This window comes from Crinia signifera, chromosome 5 (genome assembly GCF_055691185.1).
Source record: "Crinia signifera chromosome 5, ASM5569118v1, whole genome shotgun sequence".
Taxonomy (NCBI): domain Eukaryota; kingdom Metazoa; phylum Chordata; class Amphibia; order Anura; family Myobatrachidae; genus Crinia; species Crinia signifera.
The window spans coordinates 279,326,546-279,353,087 of NC_139221.1; the positions used below are offsets into that span (position 1 = coordinate 279,326,546).

At 42.3% G+C, this 26,542-nt stretch overlaps 1 protein-coding gene across 1 annotated transcript in view; it reads left to right on the forward strand.

The window, feature by feature from the left end:
* The first annotated feature begins 251 nt into the window (after window positions 1-251).
* The window catches only part of WDR48 (WD repeat domain 48), a 41,908-nt gene continuing 15,617 nt past the window's right edge, over window positions 252-26,542 (forward strand). The window contains exons 1-12 of the mRNA XM_083189081.1: window positions 252-396; window positions 3,661-3,801; window positions 6,442-6,520; window positions 8,336-8,418; window positions 11,674-11,803; window positions 12,934-13,022; window positions 16,553-16,654; window positions 17,481-17,705; window positions 18,827-18,901; window positions 19,017-19,119; window positions 24,896-24,993; window positions 26,293-26,400. Coding sequence (XP_083045207.1) covers window positions 349-396; window positions 3,661-3,801; window positions 6,442-6,520; window positions 8,336-8,418; window positions 11,674-11,803; window positions 12,934-13,022; window positions 16,553-16,654; window positions 17,481-17,705; window positions 18,827-18,901; window positions 19,017-19,119; window positions 24,896-24,993; window positions 26,293-26,400 — 1,281 coding nt within the window. The 5' untranslated portion in view covers window positions 252-348. The remainder of the gene's footprint in view (window positions 397-3,660; window positions 3,802-6,441; window positions 6,521-8,335; window positions 8,419-11,673; window positions 11,804-12,933; window positions 13,023-16,552; window positions 16,655-17,480; window positions 17,706-18,826; window positions 18,902-19,016; window positions 19,120-24,895; window positions 24,994-26,292; window positions 26,401-26,542) is intronic.

Sequence of the window (26,542 nt, forward strand, 5' to 3'; positions counted from 1 at the left end):
TGAGAGGTATGCATGACATTGGGGACAGGTGCTGCGTACAACCGCCGTAGTAATAAATATACTGTCATTACTCATGTTCACGACTAGCACTGACTGGTGTAATCCTCCAGTAACAAGTATGGGGGCTTTGACTTACTGTAATGAGGGCGGAAGTTAGGCTTATAGTAAGGGCGGAAATTAAATGAGGGCGGAAGTTATGTAGCTGTTATGTAGCTGTCAGTGCAGAGCGGAAGTTGTGCGGCTGTTTCTTCTGTAGCGAGGGCGGATGTTAGGTTACCAGTAAGGGCGGAAGAGATTTGACCCGGGTTTTCACGTATAGGAAGTGACGTCAGGTTGTCAACATGAAAGATGGCCGCTCATCACAGGCAGAACACGGCCGGGCGGAGGAAAGTTCAGGTATGATAGTAGAGGTAGCAGACGGGGCATTGTGTGCTGCGTGTCCCTGCTGAGCTGTAGTGAGGTAGAGGGTGATATGCGGGGGACACCCTTCCGGAACGCTGCCTGGGAAGGCAATGATGGGCTGGTTATGTGCAGAGAGCATAATGTGGCCGGTTTCTGGTGCTGCTGTGCTGTGGCACATCTCTAGCTTCTGGGCTGTACTATTGCCTCTGTGTAGTACTACCTTTCATACTGCCATGCAGCACACCCATGCACCAGTCACCGTGCTGTCATCCTAATATACCAGAATAATGGCCATCCAATAAGGCATATATTCCACCTCATTGTGTGCCAGTGATGGTGCAGCCATAGTACCTGCAGAGCAGGCATGAGTAGACCAGGGAGTGGTAAATCAGTACCTGCAGAATGTACCTTGCAGATAGCAGATTTATTATTTTCTTTATAGAAATAATTATATTTGGTGTATTGGGGAAAATTACTATAAATAAATGGCCACAACCAGGGAATTTGTCAGTAGGTTCCCCGCATACGTGACTGGTAGGGTCGGTTCAGCAGATTGTTTTAGCATTGTACCGTGGACTGCTCATGCAGTTTCTTAACTTGATTAAATCAGAATTTCTCTAGTCCGGTGGCAAACCTTATTTAACGATGAGCCTGATGGCGATATGTGCCATATGGGCTTATGTATTAAGCCTTAACAAGAGATAAATGCAAGGGTGATAGAGAGATAAACGTCCAGCCAATCACCTGCCAACTGCCATGTTACAACCTGTGTTTAAAAGAGTCAGTAAGGAGCTGATTGGCTGGACATTTATCTCTCCTTATCATACTTGAATTTATCTCCTGTTAAGGCTTAATACATCTGCCCCAATGTATGATCCAGAAATGCATACAGATATGAGCTGTGCTGACATAAGCTGGGATACAGCTGTATTGTCAGCATTCATGTTGTCGACAGTCAGTATGTCAACAACATATCGATGGAACAATGCTGACAATGTTGTAACTAACATTTCAAACATTTTTCCATAACTTTTAAACAGGCCGCTTTACAGTCATATCTGAAGTGGCTAAAATGCAAATTGCAACTGTGTCAACATTGTCATGATAAGATCAACAAACTACTTTCCCATCAGGCGGCAGACTGTGGTATGTGTATAACCAGGATGATAAATGTTTGTGAAGCTTCAGACATGGAAATACTAAAAATGGAACCATTACTTGCTTCTGTTGGTGAGGCCATATTGTTCAGATGGGTTGAAGAAATCATTGGTATCTTATGTTGAGATTGTTTTGCATTTGGAAGCAGCGAAATGTAATATGTCAAATCTCTGTGACCTGATATTGTAAACTTTTTGAGTTTCGATCATTCTTGAGGCCTTGTGGTTCTAAAATAAATGACAGAAAATAAAAAATTTCAGTTTGGTAAAAGGTAAATGTATGCTAAACCTGATGGATCTCACACTGCTTACATAGGTGCAAAGTTCATTGTAGCGTGAACTGCAGGCAGGACACTTTGGCACGCGTGCGTTGAAAGAGGAAGGTTGTCCCATATTTGTCACTCTTGAGGGGTGTGCCCAGCACTTACGGAGATGCTGGGTTCCCCTCAGTGTTACTTAGTATGTGCAAGTATACCTGACCAATGAAGATGATTTTAATTATAACTACACATGCCCCTCAGCTCTTCCAAATTTCTAGCCAATGCCTTGCAATCCCCCCACATTCCCTTTCCTATCGGTGTGCCTGAAGCCAAGTAGAGGAGGCAGTTAGGAATAGCAATAGTAGCCAGAGCTCATCATTCGCAGCTCTAGTTCCACCCTCCTGTTCCCAGTAGCAGATTGAGCTCCTGTTGCCCCAGTATGATGATGATGTCTCGGAGAAGCACTTTGGGCCTCTAGCCAAGATGCAGCTTGTGAATGACGAACCTCTACGGAGGACAACAGACTAGTTGCAGTGTAGAGCCAGGGAGCCACAAGAATGGATGAGCGATTCAGAAAGTGAGAGATTTGGTAAGAAATCTCCAGGTTTTTTTAAAGCGGCAATCATTTACACTGCAAAAGCAAACTGGTTTTGCTTTTAAAAAACTGGAGATTTTTTACCAAATCTCTCACTTTCTGAATCTCTCATCCTATTAAATTTCCCCTGTTGTCTCTTGAAGGGCGGCAGGCTCCCATTCAGGGAATGCTACTTGGTTACACCCTTGTAGTGTTTGGTTCTCCATGCAAGGTTAGCAGGCTTTGTATTGTAAACAGAGCCAAGAAGGCAGATCTGTCATAGGTCTCGGTGGACTGTGGTTGGAGAAGATGTTATTTGCAGCATGTTGAACTGCTCATTGATCAGAGCACCCTGCTAAGTCAGGCTAGCTGAATGAGATAGATACTCTTATGGGGCCTACACACGGAGCGATTTTTGCCTATTTTCTAACCGATCTGACTAGATTGCTTAAGCCTGGTACTTATGGGGCGATTTCAGCCATTATTGCCAGGGATATTATGGTTGCTGAGCGACCATATCACCATGTGTAGGGGTCATCTGTTGCCGGGAGCACACTCCTGTGACCAGCCCTGGGGGTGGCTGCTGGTCGGAGCAACATGCTCCTGCAACCAGCGGCTTCCCCTGGCAGAGAGTCTAGTTTTTATCAATGACCATCTATGGTCGCTGATGAAAAAGGGACACTGAGCAATATATTGCTTAGCGATCCTATTGCTCTGTGTGTACGGAGTTAAGAGTGACACAACATTCCATGAACAATTATTCCTTTGCTATTTAAGTTGCTAGATAGGAAAGCATCCGTTTGAGCATGTGCCAGTAGGTGTTCATTTATTGTACTGACCAGCTTTCCAGGGCAGAGCAGTGAGACTTAGGGGAAATAGGAATATCCGGTATCTTTCTCTCCATTCCTGGCCCAACATCTGCCTAGCAAACCCACACACACTGATCTGTATGCAACGGAATTCTGCTTAATGTAGAAGGATATTTGCCACTAATAGAATATTTTCTGTTAGCATGAGTTTGATGTGGTTTAATTGGTTTGTTTATTTCTATTGTAGTTTGTTCTTTGAAGCATGTGTTATGTCTGACGAATATAATTGTACAGTGTAATCATTAGGAGCTGTAGGTCCCACAGTTTGTAACTGCAGTCTGCCTTTGTTTTTGAAGACCTCAAGCGTTTTGGACACAACAAGACCCATGAATTATATAGTCATTCTCTATTGATTATTGTTGGACATGTTTGCAGTCTAACTGTAGATTACATTACAGGTCTCATATGTGATTAGAGATGAAGTCGAGAAGTACAATCGCAATGGAGTGAATGCACTGCAGCTTGATCCAGCACTAAACAGGCTATTTACAGCCGGACGGGACTCAATAATCAGAATATGGAGTGTCAATCAACACAAAGTAAGCATGTGATAAAAAAAAAATATATATATATATATATCTATCTCTCTATCTATCTATCTCTCTATCTCTCTATCTATCTCTCTATCTATCTCTCTATCTCTCTATCTCTCTCTCTATCTCTCTCTCTATCTCTCTCTCTATCTCTCTCTCTATCTATCTATCTCTCTATCTATCTCTCTATCTATCTCTCTATCTATCTATCTCTGTCTAGTGTCAGTAAGTCTCGGAAACACTGCCATCTACTGGCAGAGAGTGAAACTACATCTTTCTTACACATGCACAAACACAGAGGGCAGTATTCAATGCTCTGGATTTACCGTTTTTTTTCGGCAAATCAGGCTGTTTTCATGCTCTGCAGTGAATCTTTTCACTGAAAATCTGATTTACCCTATTCAACGATCACTGTTCGCTGAAAGCTGGCCAGTTCTCCGTTTCATGCTCGCTGCAATTCGCTGGTGTGTTTCAATGGGGTTTTCACTGTGATTCGCAGAGAGTGTATTCAATTCTAGGATGGAGAACTGCTTTCAGTATGATTTTCACCATGTTTTGCATTCAACATCTTTTTAAGGTGAACTGGAAAGTGTTCTTTTAATATATATTTTTTTTTTTTTTGTTGGTGTCAAAAAGTAATTAGTAGTTTTATGTGAAGGGGCTTGCTATTTGGATTCATGTACTTGCAGCACATGAATATATATTTATTTTTATTTTGTTTTTACAGATGACATCACGGGGGCTCAGAGCCGCTCATTAATATTCACTACACTGGGTCCCGCTTATTACTTATGCACGAGTGGGACCAGCGCAGCGCTCCCTCCACCTGCCCTGTCTCCTCGGGGGTTGCAGCTTCTGCTGCCTGTGTACCCGCAAGCCCTCCTTTTCCCCTCCTGCTGCTGTGTGCAGTGTCCGGCGCAGGCAGGGAGGCTTCCATCTCCCTACCTTCCGCTGGCTCCCTGCGGCATTCGCCAAGGGGGGGTACATATTCGCCTCAGAGGCAGCGAGCCCCTAACACGTTGAATAGGGGGAGAGGGAGGGTTGCCAGCGAATCCTCCAGCCCAAAGACTGCTGGCAAATGTGCAGCGAATCCTAAACAAGATTCACTGCACATTGTGAAACTTTTCATTGAATACTACCCAGAAGGTAGAAGACTAGCTTTCAAAGCTTTTGCTTCAAGCGGGCTTCCTAGTGCCTTATATAATGACTGGTTAGCTGACACCATGTCCCTTCTAACAGTAGTAGTAGTACAGACATTGTACTTTGTGTGTAATAGTAAATGTCAGTCAAGCATATATTTTATATCAATATAACCTTTCTCTAAATCCTGTACTGCCTAAATCAAGCCTGGTCGAAATGGTCCTTGAGATCTACGACTGTCCAGGTTTTCAAAATCACCTAGCTGCTGCAACGCTGTAGTCATACTAACTGTCACATTTTCAAACATGCTGCATTCATTCCTACTATAGTTCCACAGGTTGCCTGAGACACATGAACTGTTGGTAGATCTTAAGGACAGGTTTGGCCACCCCTGTTATAAATCATGTATACGCAGTGGAAGCAGGAGTGTGCACTGCCCCACCAGTGTCTCCCACTTCTAGGGAGATGGGACAAACCTTAGCAGGACAGGAGTACCTGTTGTGAAGGTAGTGCCCAGCGCAGGGAAAGGGCAGTGCCTGGTCCCTGTACTAAATTCAGCATTTCTGTTCTGAGTCAGACCTGTTCAGTGGGAGCATGTCTGGATCAGGACAGAACCGTAACTGCTTCCCCAATGCTAAGGACATTTAATGTGGGTAACAGAAAGCAGATACCATTTGGAGGTGCATCCAGGGTAAGTGTAGGGAGATAGAGGGTGGCTGGTCCAGAATGCTAGCAGTAAATAACTCCATTATAAACATAGCATGTATATGCAGCCTTCTTGTGGTTCTTAAAAGATCAAGTTTAAAAGTGATAAATTACTGCAACATACTTGCATCCTGGAAACTAACTTGTCCAACTATTGCGAATTTCCTTCGCTTTTTAACCAAAATGAACAAAAAGTGGGTTTTTATTGAGAAAGTAAACTAGAAGCAAATACTTTTGCATCAGCATTAATCCAACATTCTCTACATGTAGATTTTCGTAATCTGAATCAGGCCCATTATTTAGTGATTTACTATGAGGAAAATACCCTCTTCTAAACTAAGGTGCCCTTATGTGCGTTTCGGACAGTATGGCAGAGACAGGACACCGCTTAACCTCCATTTTTAGTTGCATAGACCAAATGTCTACAAACGTGATTATGGTAATGCTGGGGCATGTAGTGCCCCTCCCCGCCATATATAGAAAATGTATGTTTTCTGTAGCTCGGAGATTAACCACTAGGACCCCACATCCTTTGTTAATTGCTTTGAACGTCTCTCAAACCTTCTCCCTGGCTCTGTGCTGCTTCCCATTGGTGGGCAGCCTGTGGCTGCCATGACTTCAGCCAATGAATGGGACTTGTCTTGATGTAATTTGTGGATGACTGATCCCTCTTGTCATCTGCAGCAAATTCTTGCACAAGAAGAAAACCAAAGTTATACACTATTGTATTACAGATTGTTACTTGTATATTTAGAATGAAAGTCTGTTATCTGACTAATTCTTCCTCTTTTTGTATTGTAGCAAGACCCCTATATAGCATCTATGGAACACCACACCGACTGGGTGAATGACATTGTACTGTGCTGTAATGGCAAAACATGTAAGTATTTATCATTGCAATTAAACAACTGATTATATATGTCCTGCCCTATTAAGATTTTGAACATTTGGCTTTCGTTATTTGTATAGTATATAGCACTTACTGCAACCACTAGACTAACTCAGTGACAGTCATTTTAGTTTTTGTTAAATTGTGTTGCAGAAACACGTGTGGCCCAAAAGTCCCCTTTTTAAAAAAAAAAATAATATCGGTTTTGACATACACACGCTCATTGTTGCCGGAACGCTGCCGCTTGTGCCCGTTTTGAGGTGGAGGCAGAATTCGCACCCGTATCATGGAATCACCATGTCTGGAATGAATTAGACACAGGCGCATGGCGACCGGATTGCACCAATCGCAGCGGGAGTTGCATGTGGCATTTGGAGCGGCATAAATGAGTGTGGTTACATCTAAATCTGTGCTTAACACAGCGGTTCCCAAACTGTGTGCCTAGGCACCCTGGGGTGCCTCGAGACACTTGCAGGGGTGCCTTGGATTGGTGGTCTAGGACAAATTCAATAGGCAAAACCAGAGTTTGTGGCCGCCAATCATGAAATATGTGGCAAGCAAAAGCAAATATTGTTCCTCACTACGTAATTGATCCTAGGGTTGATATATAAACACAATGTACTTTATATTTTTTCCTAAATTTATCAACCAGAAACTTTTGACCTAGGTGTGCCTTGAAAAATATTCTGATAGTCTAGGGTGCCGTGGTTCAAAAAAGTTTGGGAACCACTGGCTTAACAATTTCATAACATCAATATATTTTCTTTAGTAGGTGTAAGTTTTTTTTTTTTTTTTTTTGTACTAAATTGTATTAGCTTACTCAGTGTTATTCTCGTTATTCAAGCGCTATGCCCACTGTGTAGTAAATCATTGGCTGGCTCAACTAAAGCTTTGAATGACTGTATCCTGGTGTTCTCCAATCATCTACCGTGTTTTGACCATTTTTTTTTTTCTGGTTTACTATGTAAAGCTGATTCATAGTTAAACAACTTTTTTTTATAAGTGGGGAATGAACAGGCACTCAGAAGATAAGTGGTACAGCTTAGTAAGAGGGTTGTAATTAGTAAGTGCATAAATGTTATGGTTGGCTACTTGCTATTTCTAGCTTTTATTGGTGTATGTAGCAATCAATGATGACCACACTCTAGAGAATATTGTTGTGCTTTCTCGTACCAGGCAGCTTATACACCAGTCTAGGCTGCTGACTATAGAAATTGCGCAGTGAGCACTGTACAAATCTTACTTTATCCACTATCATTTATGTTCCGCCAGTGGCCACTCGATTGGCTAATTTACTACTTAACACAAAGTGAAATTAAAATGATCAATTTCAAACTAGGAATGGCCATCTATGCTATCACCATCGATGGTGATAGTGCAAATGTCTGTCGATTTAATCATACTATGTGATGTATGACCGTCAATGGTTTTAAGTATTGATGGCCCATGGACTAATCAGAACATGGGGGTGGGGCTTTACATGTGTCAGGGGCGGGGCTATGCTCTGTGTCCCAGCCCTTTTGATGAAGAAAAAAAAATTCAGTTATGCTTTGCCATCGATATAGGGAAACCATCTGTTTCTCCCCCATTGAAGGCAAAACTATTTTACATCGGCCATAAACCATCCATGATGCTGGATATGGAGAGAAGGAGCTTTGAAGATGGAGCAAATAGGGACTAAGCTGTCATTTTGACAGGCTTTTAACAAGTATTTCTATAATTCTATCCTCCTTGGTCCAAATGTTGTTGTTTTTTTGTATATATTTTGAGAATTGTTAATCATTTAGTCAATTGTTTTCCCACCAGTAATATCCGCATCTTCTGATACTACTGTTAAAGTATGGAACGCGCACAAGGGGTTCTGCATGTCCACCTTGAGAACACACAAGGTAAAACCATCTATTTTACGCTTACAAATACATTTTAAGGGGGTTTGAATTGTAAAAAAAAATTCCCAAACCCCTTCTATTATTCCCTAGTTATCTTTATTTTGTAGTAGCAAGCTGTATTAATGTCCATTAACCAACTGTATATAGTGTTAATGTTTCTGCTTAATTAAATGACTTGCTGATATTGTTATTTCCACATATATTATATTTTATTGACCCAGTAATTTTAGGGAACATTATTTTGCTAGGAACACACCATTTGGAAACACCTACCATTCCATCATCTTTAATGGAGCTGAATGATTGCTTCTACCCAAGGAAATGCCTCAGATGGACATATTCCTTCTGAGATACTACATGCAGTTTGGCTCCAAATAAGTCCTCTTTATACTTTTTTTTTTTTAAATTGAGTGTTTTTTTATTGGATTTTTATAACATAACAAATAGACAAGATACAAAAAACCCCGACATAGACAGTAAAAGAATAGATACTGCACGATAGTAGGCATTATTTAAAACATGTAGAGAAGGATGTAGACATATATGCATAATAGGCAGTACTGACCCCCTACATTGCTAAGGATATAGTGCAATAGCCCGAAGGCGCCAATCGGGCACATGCATCACTAAAGAATGATGGGTCATAAATACAGAGCAATAATAGAAATAATACTACAGGATTAGAAATATGGAGTGTAACAAAAACATAGTCAACTGTCGGGAGACCTAAACCCTCTAACATTAATAAAATAAATATTCCCTCCATAAACCCAAATCAAACCACCCCTAAAAACCCCCCACCCTGTACAACCCTCCCCCAACTAAGGCGTACCTGGATCCCCTTACTACCCTGCTAACTACCTAAACTATATCTATCACACCCAACTCCCCCCCCCCCCCCCCCCCCCCCCCCCAAGCAGGATATTTTAGCAGAATATATAAACCGAGGGCAATGAACTTGAACCGTTGGTACATATGGGTGAAAATGAAGCTCTCTAGAGGAAAGTACCAAAGGATCGAGAAAAATAAAAATAATAAAAAATATATAATAATGATTTACTGTTTCCACCATCAATGTAAGCATATCAAAATAGATTATCGCATATTGGAGAGCCAGGAGATATACAGCATTAGTGCATATGGAGTACACAAAGCTCGGACATCGTCAATGAAATATCGATCATAAACAATAACTGAGGAAAAGGATATGCACACTAAAAGGGCCATCTAAAATAGAAGTAGTACTGTGCATTTCGACCATCTGGCCAGTCCTCAAGTCCAAGCCAAAATAAGGAGATAATAGTGTGAGATATGGCTTCAACATCTTGCGGGGAGATTGGGCAGTGTTCATTGAGTAGAGGCAAAAGGTCCCAGACATCTACAGAGTCCAAAGCCAATTTGAGTGGAGGGTCAGCCTGAAAGGGACCCATATCAGGAGCAAGTATAGGAGGAGCAATGTTCCCAGACAGAATGGGTATTAGTAGGCCATCATCCATAGTCTCCCCAGCCTCCAGGACATCCGCAGGAGGATAGAAAGAAACAGGGTCATCACAGCGTACATCCTCAAATTTACGTAAAAGTCTGGCAGTGGAGGCCCGGATTGCCAAGAGTATTTGTTGAGCGGAGAGATTCATATTCATTTATAGCACGCAGTGAGTGCAATTATTAACAAAAAGAACCACTCCCAGCTATGATATAGTCGTGTAAATGAAAGGCAATGGCTAGCACATCACCAAGTAAGTGTTAAAGAGTCACAGCTTGAGAGTAGTCTGATAAAACGGGGTTCAAAATAACCAGACACAGTTACCTAGATACTGACATACAGGCAGACAGGTGCTATCAGTGTATCCAGCCTCGGTACAAACAAAGGTTAGCCGATGCCAAATGTTGGGGATCAACTGCCTACCAAGGCATATATCCCTCTCTGCAGGCTCCAAGTAGTCAGGAATATCACTGAGCCCAGCGCATTTAGGAGTTATTGTCCTCTAAGGCACCGCGGCTCCGGGGACGGTAAGCAAGATGGCGCCAGCCCCTCCGTGCGGCAAAGCAGCGCACCTCAATAGAGGCAGCTCCCGCTTCCCCCGCTAATCCTCCAGAGGGTCTCCTGACGCTCCTACCGGTTCGCCCTCCCGACACGCGACATCCGCGAGGCCAGTGGTTATTATAACAGCATAAGCGCTGGTACCCAGCAGTATCCACCGGAGCTTTTAAAATGGCGCCCGCATCCAGGAAACAGGGCCCACGAGTCTCACCGGATCACCAGCCGTCCAAGGCTTCAGGATCCTCTCCAAAGCGTCACAAGTGGTGCAGGGAAGACAGGAGTACCTTCAGAGCCAGGGGAAACAGGTATGAAGCTTCCACGGGTCCCGGGGAAGGATATATTAAAAGGATATGAACAGAGCTTTCAGTCCCCGCACCCGCTCACGTTGCCGGCCAAGCCACGCCCCCAAAGTCCTCTTTATACTTGCTTTTCTACTACATTGTTGTTCCTACAGATGAAGGCGTAGTACCCCCATTTCTGTACACTAACCACATGAGGGTAGTTTTCTAGTTCCTACACTTTGTGTTGCTACATAGAACAATATTAGTGTATTCACAGTGCTTCACTTTGTCCACATTTTTTTTTTATATTAAAGCCTTATTTCAAAATGAAATAAGTTAATTTTTTCCCTCAAATTCTACACACAATGTGGCAGATATATTAAGCCTTCACAAGAGATAAATGCAAGGGTGATGAGAGCGATAAACGTCCAGCCAATCACCTGCTAACTGCCATGTTACAGGCTGTGTTTGAAAAAAGTCAGTAAGGAGCTGATTGGCTGGACGTTTATCTCTCCTTATCACCCTTGCATTTATCTCTTGTTAAGGCTTCATACATCTGTCCCAGTGCCCCATAATGACCGCTTGAAGAAAAGTTTTTTTAAATGTTTTTATTATTATTATTTTTAATAAATTTGTAAGTTCTATTTCACATGAGGTGAATTATATGGGCAACCAATCAGACTCTACTTCTTATTTATTACCTTCTAGAAGATAATAGAGCAACATCCTATGTGAAATAGGCTCCCATGTTAGTAAATTCCCCCCCAAAGAACAGGGTTTGTACTAGAAATCTATTTCAGAAGGTACGTTCTCGATTATCTTAAAACATAAATACACTGTGATAGGATATAAATGACCTTGTATATGTTATGTGCACTTTTTAGTTGCTGTATTTTTGTGTGTGTTTAATATCAAATGTTCTTTTTTCCCTAGGATTATGTGAAAGCCTTAGCATATGCAAAAGACAAAGAATTAGTGGCCTCTGCGGGATTGGATAGACAGATATTCCTCTGGGATGTAAATACTCTCACTGCACTGACTGCGTCCAACAATACTGTCACTAGTGAGTAATGCCTCCACAAACAATGTCCTGTTTTTGTTGTTGTTTTTTTTAACAAAATATTTTTATTGAGAAATTTTTTGGTTGCAGAGCATACAGACAGTACTGGGTATATGCAGAGATATTAGTACAGATGTAATATGTCTGGTTTCAATACATAAAATACTAGCTTGAGTGGTAGCAACAATGTCCTGTTTTTAATGTAAACCATCACTTTGTTCTGAGATTGGTAGTCCCATATAGAATGGTCAGTCCAACCATGCTTGTGCTATTCTAAGTAAATTATTGACTTGGCAAAACTCATGACCTATAAGCTGATAACAGGTCTAAAGTCCCCCATACATTAGGCCGACTATGTCTGACTTGTCCTTCAGACAAATCTCCACTGAGCTCTCCCGGCAGCTGCCTGGTAGAGCTCACTAAGATTTGGCGCTTGATGTGCCATTTTTTATATGGGATAAATCGCATGCGATTTATCCCATGCCGGGGAGTTGTGGGGGCAGGAGAAAAAATACCTTGGCAGCGTGGGGTCTGGGCTGTGTGAAGTGCCTGGGGACTGTGGTTACAGCGGCAGAGCAGGCATTCCGTGGTGTCTGGGAAGCGTTGAGTGAGCGGACAGCGGTGGCAGAATTTGAAAATTCAAAAGATAGCCTGCCCGCTGATTGGCTGAGAGTGCTTTGCAGATAAGCTCAGACTCTGCAGATAAGCTACACAGCAATGTGACTCACTCAGGTGTCTGGATTTCCTGCCCAACCATGGAGCAGATGCATAATGTCAAAGACTAATGTGTATTTCAGGCTAACCGTTTGACATTTATACTGATGCTTGTTTTCATTGCACTTTTGTACATAAATAAATCTGTAGCCTTATTGAGGAAGGGAGGAAAATTTCAAAGTGTCAATCTGTTCTTTTCACGCACACATGCCAGCAACAAAATGTCACTGGCCACATAGGATCTGTGTACATAAAGCTTCAATCTATTATCAAGTGGCTCATGAATGGCTTATACAGCTGTTTTTTTTTTTTGTTGTTGTTTGTTTTGTTTCTTTCGCATTTTTGCTTCTGTTTTGTTGTGTGACTTTAACTTTTTGTTTTTTTTTCAATTCAATAACTTAAAATTGTATTTTCTCCAGCTTCGTCCCTGAGTGGAAACAAAGACTCTATTTACAGTCTGGCCATGAACCAGATGGGAACCGTCATAGTTTCTGGATCAACTGAAAAGGTAACACATTGGAAATGGAAGAGCTGGGTTTTCTCATCTGGTCCTTACAAAGCGCACTTGGAATAATATTGACAGCTGTGCACTTTGTCATTTGCTCTTTGGTAGTAGGAGAGTTTGGAATTCACCTGCGCTAATGGGAAAAAAAGCTGCTCAATAGAAATACTGGTAAAATAAGAAAAAAATGAGCGCTAATTGGAGAGGGTAGATTATGTATAAGAAAAGAATATATTGAGATATGCTCTTTGGTAGTAGTGTGCTGCATTACACACGAGGCATTGTAGTTCGTTTCAGGCAGAAGAGTATAAGATTTTAGGTATTTCCTTTAGGGGCCATGTCTTGTGTTTGACAGGTTGAGGTAAAGTTTGAATTTGTCAGAGGGGCCAATAGCAGTTCACATATAACCAGTTATGGTTCTATCATTTAGAGCAGGGGTTCCCATGCACAGTCCTCAAGGCAGCTAGTCCAGGTTTTAAGAATTGCCATTGGACAAAGGTTCCTTTATTAGTACCTCAGTCATTTTGCTATAACCATCTGTATTTGAGCATTGCAATATGATCGCTCAGCGATCAGCTGTTTCCCCCTGCAGCTTCCCCGGCAGAGTCTCCTGTTTATCAGCGACCATCTCTGGTCGCTGATGAAAACTGGACACTGAGCAATATATTGCATCGTGTGTACACTGCTTAATTGCGAAGACCTGGACTGGTAGAGGTGTGTACACACGGTGCAATTTGGTCGCTGAGCAATTTTGGCTTAATATCTATCAGCATTATATTGCTCAGTGTACTGGCTTAATATCTCTCGGCATTATATTGCTCAGTGTACTGGCTTAATATCTCTCTGCAATATATTGCTCAGTGTACTGGCTTAATATCTCTCTGCAATATATTGCTCAGTGTACTGGCTTAATATCTCTCTGCAATATATTGCTCAGTGTACTGGCTTAATATCTCTCGGCAATATATTTCTCAGTGTACTGGCTTAATATCTCTCTGCAATATATTGCTCATTGTACTGGCTTAATATCTCTCGCCAATATATTTCTCAGTGTACTGGCTTAATATCTCTCAGCATTATATTGCTCAGTGTAATGGCTTAATATCTGCAATATATTGCTCAGTGTACTGGCTTAATATCTCTCGGCATTATATTGCTCAGTGTACTGGCTTAATATCTCTCTGCATTATATTGCTCAATGTACTGACTTAATATCTCTCTGCATTATATTGCTCAATGTACTGACTTAATATCTCTCTGCATTATATTGCTCAGTGTACTGGCTTAATATCTCTCGGCAATATATTGCTCAGTGTACTGGCTTAATATCTCTCAGCATTATATTGCTCAGTGTAATGGCTTAATATCTGCAATATATTGCTCAGTGTACTGGCTTAATATCTCTCGGCATTATATTGCTCAGTGTACTGGCTTAATATCTCTCGGCATTATATTGCTCAGTGTACTGGCTTAATATCTCTCGGCATTATATTGCTCAGTGTACTGGCTTAATATCTCTCTGCATTATATTGCTCAGTGTACTGGCTTAATATCTCTCTGCATTATATTGCTCAGTGTACTGGCTTAATATCTCTCGGCAGCTTAATATCTCTCAGCATTATATTGCTCAGTGTACTGGCTTAATATCTCTTGGTAATCTATTGCTCAGTGTTCCGTTTTCACCATAGATTTTGGCTGAAAATTGCAAGCTATTCTGCCTCTACCTCATTCTGACTTGAAATCGCTGGTTCACAGTGCATTGTGAACCAGCGACCAGCAATTGCTAGCAATCGATAAGCGACCATTAAGGGCTGGCTGCGGGAGTGCGCTCCTAGAGATTTATCTCCCACAACACAAAAAACACACTGGCGATATGGTTAGCCAGCGATAATGGCTTAAATCACACTTTTTTGCATGGCGTCATCCATTGAAGTTGATCAGCACAATGGTCTCAACATCCAAACCAGTTCAGTACTCCAGATTCCACTTGTGTGATTTCCAATTGGAAACTCTCCACTTTAGATTCTGTCCAATAGCAATCAATGCGTTGGTGGCTGTGTTCTAATCATCACCTTAAACGTCGAGCTGGCTGGATGACACTGAGGTGAAAAAATAAATCCTACTGCCTTAAGATGATATTCTGTAGTGCAGAAGTGGTATTGAGTTGGCTTATGTAGTCACTAAGGGCCAGATGTATCAAGCTTCAAAAGTGATAAAAGGGAAACCAGCAAATCAGCTCCTACCTGTAATTTTTCAAACCCAGCCTGTGACGTGGCATGTAGGAGATGATTGGCTGGTTGTTGATCACTCTCCATTTTATCACTTGAAGCTTGATACATCTGGCCCTAATCCTCTTATGAAACTGCCCAGCTGAGAGGCAGAGAAACGCACATGGTGACTTCCTGTGCAAGTGTGGCATGCACTGGACCGGAGTCGGTGACCGGGTCTGAGTAGAGCCCAGCGTTTATTTCAAGCTGAGATTTGGCTACCATCTGTCTGCCCTATTGGGACAATTTGCCTTTCCAAATCCATCGAGGTCACAGACCTTGGCGCCAGGTTGTACTGACCAGAAGACTTCTGCGCTGTGGCTAGAGATGGCTTATTTGGCATATTGCCACCTGAACAGCATGCCATCATCCCATATTGGAGAAGGTATAAAGGGAGGAAACCTGCTGATTAATATTCAGAGTAGAGCTCATGTCCCTCAATACAGGATACGCTGACTATACTAATATCAAGGTTCGCTCACTTTTCGTTCCAGATTCACTAAGCTTCAAAAAGTTATAAAATGGAGATTGATTAAACAGACAGCCAATAAGCTCCTACCTGTCATGTTACAGGATGGGTTTGAAAAATGTCAGGCAGGAGCTGATTGGTTGGTTGTTTATCACTCATGAATTGTATCACTTTTGAAGCTTAGTGCATCCGGCCCTTCATCTGCTGATGTGCTCATGCCCACTAACACTGTCTCCGCACCGCTTCTGCACTGCAGCATGACCTCATCTATTGCAGTGGGATTGTTATTTAATTGCTTTACATGATTGTGGCCAGAGCATTCATAAATCCAGTGATACCGCTAAAACGGTTTAGATTATATTATTTAAATATATTTGATTTTTGTTCTACTTCCAGATCTTTATTGAATCTGCATTAAAAAAGTGTGTTTTATGGTTACAATGCATCTGTACAACGTACCAAATGCATTAAAGGTGCCCATACTAGGTGTGTTGTGCCGGTGCGATGATCTGCTGTAACACATTGCATGCTTTTTGTGCTGGATGCGATTCAGTTTAGTACAAACAGTATGGGCACCTTAAGCCTTAACAAATGATAAAGTGGAGAAACGACACGAGCTCATTGGCTGGTACTATTATCACTCTCCACCTATAACTTCCATAACTGGCAAATGTGAATATATGTGAACATGTTTTTAGCCTTTGCCTCCTACGTTGCTCAGTTTGCATGTGGTCGGTAGCGGAGCAGTTTCCATTTGCACTGTAGCTTAGAGAACATAACCTGTTCATCCTGCATTACAGGTGCTAAGAGTCTGGGATCCCAGAACGTGTGCAAAACTGATGAAACTTAAAGGACATACTGATAATGTAAAAGCATTACTGTTAAACAGGGACGGAACGCAGGTAAGTGTTTCCTTTTATCATCTACCTGTATGGAAGTTTCAGGTGGTAATTGACCTAAATATTCTGCATTTCAGCACTAGCTCTTCAGTAAATTTTCCTCATTCTACAGCGTGGCCTTACTAATAAATGTTGAAACATTTTATGTGGATGTTTCAGGAGTGCGAATCATCACAGCATCGGGCGCACTTTATGGCAAGCAATTTTAAGCTAATTCGGCCCAGTGAAGGGTGCGATATCAGACTGAATCAAGTGCCGTTTCCAGCGTTTCAACACATGAAAACGGCACCTCGCACCCTTCGAACCTAATGGGATCGACCCCCTATGTTTTTGGTTTGGTTTGAGTGCTTATATGCATTAAATATGTTGCTGCGAGACAGCAGAGGTTGATTTAGACCTCATAGAGCCATAGGCAAGATTGGGGCCCTCCTCAAGCAATCCATAGCACTGTATTTTTACTGCTGATTGCAGCCGGCATTGATAGAGTACCATGGTGTGTGCACGGTATACTGATAAATGCTCAGCTTTATGACCATCTTCATTGCGTACTTATCTGAATCTGGTTCTAGGTCTTTTGGAAGAAGGCCTAATACCTGTGTCACGTTTAAAGTAAACTGTTTGAACACATACAGTGAATGAGACTGCACTGCTCATCCCGAGCTGTTCTTCATTCTAGAGTGTGCGCTGTGCAGACACGCGCAAAATATCCTTTATCAACCAGCACACATTCAGCTCTACATGTATGATGCAATCAAGTCCTGGTATAAGTAAGGATAAGCCGGGTTTTCATAAATATCTGATCTTTTAAGCGGCATTGTTTTGTTTTTAGTGTCTTTCAGGCAGTTCAGATGGGACTATCCGCTTGTGGTCTCTTGGGCAACAGAGATGTATAGCAACTTACAGGGTCCATGATGAAGGAGTCTGGGCTCTCCAGGTTAATGAAGGCTTCACTCATGTGTACTCCGGGGGAAGGGACCGCAAGATCTACTGTACAGACCTGAGGAACCCTGACTTGAGACTGCTCATCTGTGAAGAAAAAGCACCAGTATTAAAAGTGAGCACAAAATGTTTTTGCTTCTTGATTTAGAAAATGTGTCCTATTGTAAGGTCCAATTGTTTTGGGTTATCATTGAAAAGTACTATATTCACAGGAAAGCTCAACCAGTTGGCCATTTACACTGCCTGACATTTAGCTTTTTAGTAGTTTTCGTTTCTTTGTTATTTTTTCTGTCCTCGGATTGGATTGTGGGCCGGATTCTAGTTCACTCGCAAAAGCAAATTCTCTCTGTAAATAAAATTAGACCTTGCGATTGATGGTGAATTTGCTTAATGAAAACTGTTATCTCCTATACTAGAGTCTGATTATAAATCATGTCATCTTCACTTCAATTAGTAGAACATCCTTTAATGCTGATTTTATGTTCTATGTGAGATAATGTATTCCTACTTTATATTATAAGGCTGCTTTAATTTAGCACGGTGGTGGTTTTGGTTCCACAACAGGCCGATTGTATAAAGGTCCTGGTTCCGCAAGGTGATACCAAGAAGTGCATTATTTTCTTACGATTATGCTGAGGATGATAAAAAAACATTGGTTCCGGGGTAGCCCCAAAGTAGTGTAACTGACTAGCTTTGTTTAATAAACCACACATTTCTGGATGACCTTATTCTACAATGAAATAGGTCAGGTTTGCTAATTTAGGGAATACCACTGAGCTGAGCTCTCCGCAACTTCACCTTACTTGTAATGATCATTACATCAAAACCACTGAAGCCATGACATTGGAAACTCATGAGGTTTAATATTGATGGTAATTTTATATAGATAAATAGAATTCAGAGATGTATATATCTATTGCCATGTAATATTTAAATCTGGTTACTGGTGTCACTCTGTGTGCTGGGGGAAACCATGTATTTTTTTTTTTTTCTTGCTTTTTTCATGCACCTATATGTGTGGTAATTTATATAGAGAGGTAAGCTACTTATACACAAGCTTTATTGAAAAATGAAGTGGTGATCAGGAACTTGCGAGGGACTGTCCATACGGAGAGTCCCTTATATTGGGAACTTCTGGTTGCAGCAGATTATCTGTGACCTGTTCAGTGTTAGATTGTAATGATGTTCTGATAGGTTGTGTATTATCGTGCAAGTAACAGACTCTTGTATTGCCAGATGGAACTTGACAGATCTGTAGACCCTCCTGTAGCACTTTGGGTTGCAACAACAAAATCATCTGTTAATAAATGGGTAAGGGATCCTTTCCAACCTTTATGCTTGTTGCGTTTGTTTTATTCATTATAGAGTTGTTCAGTGCACTCCAATCCCCAAACCTCCCATATCTTAGTGTCATTTTTTTTTTAAGCCCATAAAAGGTATACTGAACTTCCGAGCCTCAGGAGATTATGAAAATGACTGTAGTACACCGTTGAGTCCAATCTGCTCACAGCCAGACCAAGTTATAAAAGGTAAGCACGGACATTTACTACACAGGGGGACTCTTTGCTTAGGTTAACGTTATACCATAGCAGGCATGTTAAATGCAATCAATAATAGACTGCATCCATAGTGTGCATATGTGATTTGCATATTATATGTATTTTTTTATATTGACCTACAGTAAGTGTTTTGAAAAAAAAAAGTCTACATCAGGGATCAGGTCAATAGATTGACCACTCTTGATGAACAGGCAATAGGTCGACACTTGATAAAGGGTGACGCATTAGGGCACCAAAGGAAAAGGGTCAACACAAGTTTTTCATGATTCTTTTTTTTTATTATTATTTTTTAAACTGGCTTGTTCTTACTCCAACATCCATGTGGGCATAGAGTGAGAATATAATAGCATGGAATGCGTATGTGTTACACGAAGTCAGTGTCCATGTTGACAATTGTCGACCTAGACACCAAAAAAAGTGTCTAACATTGTCATGTCGACTATTGCACGATGACCTTTATCATGTGCCGAACTATTGCCGGTTGACCTTTCAGTCCACACCTGCAGTTATGTGATATAAGACTCTGCTTGCTTTTTGCAATTGTCTAAAATGTTTGTTCATCTCTGACCTTCGTATTCCTTGTTTTATAACCTGTTATAATGAGCATTTAGTGCCTAATATTTATATGTCCACACTGACTTCCAAATATTAGGTACTACATTCTCATAATAATTTGGAACATGCACAGGAACAGTGGGACCCTAAGAAGTGGAGTTGCGTCATTCTGTGTGACTCATGTTACATGTAATGTTAATTTTTAGATGTTTAAATGTACCACCCACACAAATGAAGCTGAAATGTGAAATTCTGACAATATTATATAAGGGTCGGAATTTATTAATGCTTAACAGTACAATGTGCGCTCTTAGGGGGGTATTCAATCCGGGATTCTGACCGTCGGAACATCCCAACATTCGGAATCCCGGGCCATTTTCGTTCCATTCAACAGGAACTCTACAGTCGTAATTCAATATTCCGAGTGTCGGAAAGTCAGAGGATTGGCAAAAATGCATGCGGATTGTCAGAGTCTGTGAATTTGACAATCTGCGGCCATTTCCAACAAAACAGAGCCGCCTTTTTTAAAGTCTAATCTGTTTTGTCAGAAACTGTCTTCAATGCTGTCGGAAATTGCCTTCAATTATTTTTCACAATTTGTTGTCCCATACACTTATAAGACCCTAAACTATAGAACAATCCGTTTTGACTTGTGACTCATGTTACATACCAATGTGACTCAGGTTACATTTCTGATCCCTGTCAAATGCTCTGATACAAATTGCCATAAACCTGTAAAATCCATGTAGGCCTGGATATCTGAAGAGGTATAAAATATTTCATCTGTTGATGATGGCCATTATAATTTCAGGTATAAAATTAGTGGATAGAAGCCATTTCCTCTGCAGAGTCCACAGTGCTCCACAGGAGTCACATTGGGGTTGTGTCCGGAGCACCAACAGTTAAACTTTTAGTTCCAGGATGCTCCGGTCCACCCTCAACACCCCACCCCCTGACCTCAGGCATCTAGTTTTTCCGTTGGTGCGGCCGGAGCCGGACACCATATTACAGGGCTGCCTTTGCAGTTGAAAACTTTTTTTTTTTTTCACTTATGAGCGCGGCAGGCGCAGCGGTTATAGCCGTTTACGCCGCCTGCTCCTACTACCCCCGCCGGCGCCGCAACACAAGTGCTCGCGCTGGTGCTTCCGGTGGGCGCCAGCAGAGGACTCGGCTAGCAGGGACCCGCTTCAGCGCCCGGACCACAGCCAGGGACCGGGGATGCAGGTAAGCGCCTCTCCGTTTGCGGAAAGCAGCGCTTCAGTAGTCCTGCCCTCCGGCTGTAGAGACCAGCCGGAAGGAGATGAAGTGCAGCACCGGGGCTGCCTCGCGTGCTCCACTAGACCACCGGGTGATAAAGGCTGGCTGGGGGGCTGTAGTTAGCCCTTACAGTTATTACAACAGGCCAGCATCCCGGGGGTTAAATTCAGCACAGGGGGAAGGTGAGCTCTCCCCCCTGTAGCCCTTCCCCCCCCCCCCCCCCCAGCCCATAACATTACTCCACAAAGGGCTAAATGACCTGGGCTGCTTATCTCTGACCCCTCCTCCCACATAGGTTACTCTGCACACGTTGTACACGTGCAGCAGTTCCGTGGAAGCGCTGGGTCCAGTCTTCTGTACTCCTCTCCCCCTGGATCAGGTTGTACAAAGCACACATCCTACCAGCCTCTGTGGTCTGAGTAGTTGGCAGTGTGTATCTGTAGATTACTGCATTGTATGTGACTATGCTAGTACTGTATATCTGACTGTTTTCTGTCTTATATCTGTAACCTATATACCTACCCGGCCTAATAGTGCTATAGGGTTATTACGGTATCTCACAGTACATATTGTTTGTGAAGGTGTCACAGTGCAGTTTGGGTTTTTAGCTCTCTAGGGAGATGTCCAGAGACGCTAAGGCATCTGAAGTCCCTGTGCTTAGCATCTGTAAATCCTGCTCGGCAGATCTGTCTGCACAGGACCTTATACAGGATGGCCTATGCCTTAATTGTTATGTGCCTCCTATCCACTCATTGCCTGTCCCAGTCACTACTACGCAAGAACCACAGTGGGTGGCTTCTTTTACGGAAGTATTGGCCCCTATTGCTGATCGTTTAGCGGCTCCGCCTTAGCCTTTTTTGGGCATTCCTTTCCATTTGCATGTACCACCTATGCTCTAGCAGGATATTTCTCAAACTTTGTGTGCAGCACAGTCTGAGGTTAAATCTGTACCCAGAGTGAAAAAAAGTGGCCCCTATTGTACAACTTTCTCCGTCTGATGACTCTTCTGCTGAAGAGGAGGCAGATGATGGTTCACAGGGGACTCATTCTGAACAAGATTCTTCGGTAGAGGTGGACGTACCAGCTTTAGTGCAGGCGGTTCGTAACATATTAAACATTTATGACATGCCGGCAGCTCCTAAAAATAAGACGCCTTTGTTTAAGTCCCTAAAAAATTAGCCTCCTTTTATCCTCTGCAGGGCACAAAATGCACTAAGTGGGAAGTGCCGCCTTCTGTTGATGCTCATGTCGCACGCTTAGTCCGTGCGTCCACATTACCAATTCCGTCTGCATCTTCTTTAAAAGATGCTACCGACAGAAAACTAGAAACTAATCTTAAGACCATTTTTTCCCTCTCAGGAGCAGTTACTAGGCCAGCGTTAGCAATAGCTTGGGTTGCCCTGGCTATTGACGCTTGGGCCAAGGTTTTAGAAAACATTAATGCTTCTGAAGAACAGCTGTCTTATGTCATGGACATTAAACATGCTGCTGCCTACCTGAGTGAGACGGCTGCTGATGTTATACAATTAGCTTCTAAGGCATCTGCTACATCAATTGTAGCACGGCGAACACTCTGGTTACGCTCTTGGAAAGCGGACACCAATTCCAAGAAAGCACTAGAAGACTTACCTTTCGCTGGAGAGCTTCTATTTGGCACAGAGTTAGATAAAATTGTGGCTACCATAGCGGCCTCTAAGTCTGCATTCTTGCCTTCTGCTACTATACCTAAAGCGCACCAGTCCTTTCGGCCCTTCCGTATGCAGGGAAAAGCCAAGGGACAATCGTTTCCAAGGCAACAAGCACCTAATAAGGGTTCCAAAACAAAGCCAAAACAATCTTGGGCAGCTCGGCGTCCGCCGCAGAAGCCTGCAGATAAAGCCTCAGCTTGAAGCTGCGGGCCCCACCTTGGGGGCTCTCAAGGTAGGAGGCCGTCTACTTCAATTTGCAAATGTTTGGTGCCAATCCACCACAGATGCATGGGTACTAGACGTTGTCTCTCGAGGGTACACCATAACCTTCTACAAACGTCCATGCGAAACTTGGGTGCCCGAATGCGTTTTCGAAAATAGTTTCCATCACATCGTGTAGGGCCGGGTCATTTGGTGTACGGCCGAGGAAGTTTTTTTTTTTTTTTGTGCCAATCCACCACAGATGCATGGGTACTAGACGTTGTCTCTCGAGGGTACATCATAACCTTCTACAAACGTCCCCCAACTCAATTATTTTACACGAGCATTCCTTACAACCCGATCAAGGCTCGGGCATTGCAAACAGCAGTCCAGCAATTTCTGGATGCAGGGGTCATTGTCCCGGTGCCTTCAGCACAGCGGGGCAAGGGTTTTTATTCAACCCTCTTTCTAGTGTTGAAACCCAACGGGACTCATCGTCCAATTCTCAACCTCAAAGCCCTCAACAGATTCATTCGGGCACCCAAGTTTCGCATGGAAACGCTTAGATCCGTAATCCTGGCCTTGGAGCCTGGGGATTTTATGGTCTCTCTAGATATACAAGATGCCTACCTGCATGTCCCTATAGCGCCGGCTCATCAACAGTTTCTCCAGTTTGCTATTATGCACAACCATTTTCAGTTCCAGGCTCTGCCATTTGGCCTCTCTACAGCACCGCGAGTGTTCTCTCATCCAGCATCTCTCCTGGAGAAGCCTCTTTGGATGTGGTACGGGCTTTTAAAATTTATGTCGAGCGCACAAAGTCTATTAGACGTACAGATACTCTGTTCGTACTTTTTGGTTTCTACAAGCGCGGATGGCCAGCTACAAAACAAACGCTGGCTCGATGGCTTCGCATGACAATCTCTGAAGCCTATTCAAAGGCAAAGATTCCAATTTGGCCCATTCTACAAGATCAGTAGGGCCATCATGGGCAGCACACCGCGGAGCGTCAGCAGAACAACTCTGCAAAGCTGCCACCTGGTCATCAATCAATACCTTCCTTAAGTTTTATGCTTTTGATGCCTTTGCTTCTCAGGATGCTTCCTTTGGGCGCAGAGTTCTTCTCTCGACTCAGGGGCGTTCCCTCCCTTAAATAACTGCTTTGGGACATCCCCAATGTGACTCCTGTGGAGCACTGTGGACTCTGCAGAGGAAATACGGAGTTATGGTAGACTTACCATGGTTAACGCCTTTTCCTGGAAGTCAACAGTGTCCACAGGACGCCCACCCTGAACGCACCTGGCCTTTCAGGTTCACTTATTCTCAATTGTACATTTCCTGTGTGTGTGTGAGAATGTGTTCTTGAATCATTCGGTCTTCCTTCTCCATTTCCGGCTCCTGCCTTTGGCTTACTTACAAAACTAGATGCCTGAGGTCAGGGGGCTGGGTGTGTGGAGGGTGGACCGGAGCATCCTGGGACTAAAAGTTTAACTGTTGGTGCTCCGGACACAACCTACCAGCAACCCTAATGTGACTCCTGCGGACACTGTGGACTTCGAGGAAAAGGAGTTAACCATGGTAAGTCTACCATAACTCCGTACTTCCATATATGGTCAATGTTACACATGCGGGAAATTGATGCATTATAAATATATACATTTATTATGATCACAAGTTATGCTATAATTTATTAGCAGCATAAATCTAGTGAAATGTTAAAGCTTATATGTAATTTTAGTTTTCAGATTCAATCTATTTCGTTGTAGGGGTTTACTTGAAAGTACATGTTCCTCTATTAATTTAAAAGATTATACTTTCTAACGAAATGTCTTTTGGTATGCATTTTCGAAAATAGTTTCCATCACATCGTGTACGGCCGAGGAAGCTTTTTTTTTTTTTTTTTTTAATAATTTCTCCTGCAGTGTATTCAGATTATGGTTACTGTCCTGACGATTGTGTTTGATTTGCTGACCTCCTATGATGCTTGTGTGTTGAGTAATGTGTAACATGCCATTTATCCTTCTGGTTGATATTTATTTTTCAAGGGGGTGCTAGCATTATTCAATGCAACATACTGAATGACAAGAGGCACATACTAACCAAAGACACCAATAACAATGTGGCCTACTGGGATGTACTGAAGGTGAGTTTCTATCTGCGGAGGTTGGCTACCCTGACCTATTTCTTTCAATGATGGTAAATGTATAACTCCACTATAGGGGCGAATTCTATGAATACAGTAGAAACTTTGGGAGCACAAAAGTCAGCGTTTCATTATTTATCCCAACATTTCCTTGATTTATTTTTTTCGGGCTATCCTTTTGGGCCACCCAAAAGAAAAAAAAAATCTCATGAAAACAGTGAGACCTGTAAGTGTTTGAGAAACAGCGGCATATTTTGACATCTTTAATGTCAAGTCCGCTTTTCCAATTGTCGGAACGATTACGACAGTCAGAAAGCCCGTGGATTTTTGGGTTTGACAATTCAGCAGACGTCTTCAGCAATGCAGTTTCGACTTTTTGAGAAGACAAATCTGCATAGGAGAGTCCCAGCTGGGATTGAATACCGATGGCCGATAGTTCCGTCTGTAAGAAATATCGGCCAGGATTGACTAGATGGCCACAGCTTGTCCTGACTTACCAGGGATAATTGGACAGCCCCGACAAAGCATTTACCCGTGATCGTGGATAATTTCACATGTACCATAGATGCCATTAGTGAGTTGTAGTGAGAAGACTGAGCAGTAACACAAGCAGGATCATTATTTTTTTAATTAGAGGTTGTGATCCATGGAATGGGTACATATAGTAAAATGTTATTATTAAGTTAAAAACAATTCTGTGTTTTAATTTAAGCAGTGCCATTTGCTAGTACATTGTTTCCAGCACAGAAATGTTTTTTTTTTGTTTTTGTTTTTTTATTCTTTGCATTTTCTTGTGTTTAGAATGCACTTTCAATTGATTACCTCAGGAAAATGCAACATAAACCGACCGATATACCTGAATGCAATGAACGTCACAAATGGCTATAGGGTCAATGGCAATAATGGTTGCCATTTCCAAACTGACTTTTGTGGCCTTTCGGAGACATTTATTTATGAACATTACATGTATTGCAACCACATACTTAAGTTGCAAAACCAGACTGGGCAATAACAGAAAGATAACGTGGTAAGAGGGCCATGCTCACGCTTACAATATATAGGGAAATACTAATATAATGCAAAAGATTGAAGACTGTGCATGTGTCCTTAGTCCTACTACAGCTGGACTCCTATGTTACTTACCTCTGTTTATAGAGTGACCAGGGGAAGCCTGTGTGCACATTACAAGAGCATGATACGATATTTATTTGGTTGTGAGATACCATATATCTGTCTGTGTATTTGATTCAGACAGTGTACCACTCTTACACCACCCATTCACATATGGTTTCCTTACAGGCTTGCAAAATTGAAGATTTGGGAAAGGTGGATTTTGAAGAAGAAATCAAAAAGAGGTTTAAGATGGTTTATGTACCAAATTGGTTCTCTGTGGATCTGAAGACTGGGGTACGTATTGTATTTTCTCATTCTGAATTATATTTCTTCCTCACTCTCCATGGCAGCCATTACTCTGGGTTATTCCCTCTCTCTCCAGGTTTAGACAGGTAGACTTGTAACTCCTCCCACCTAGGGTATATCTCCGCCTCCT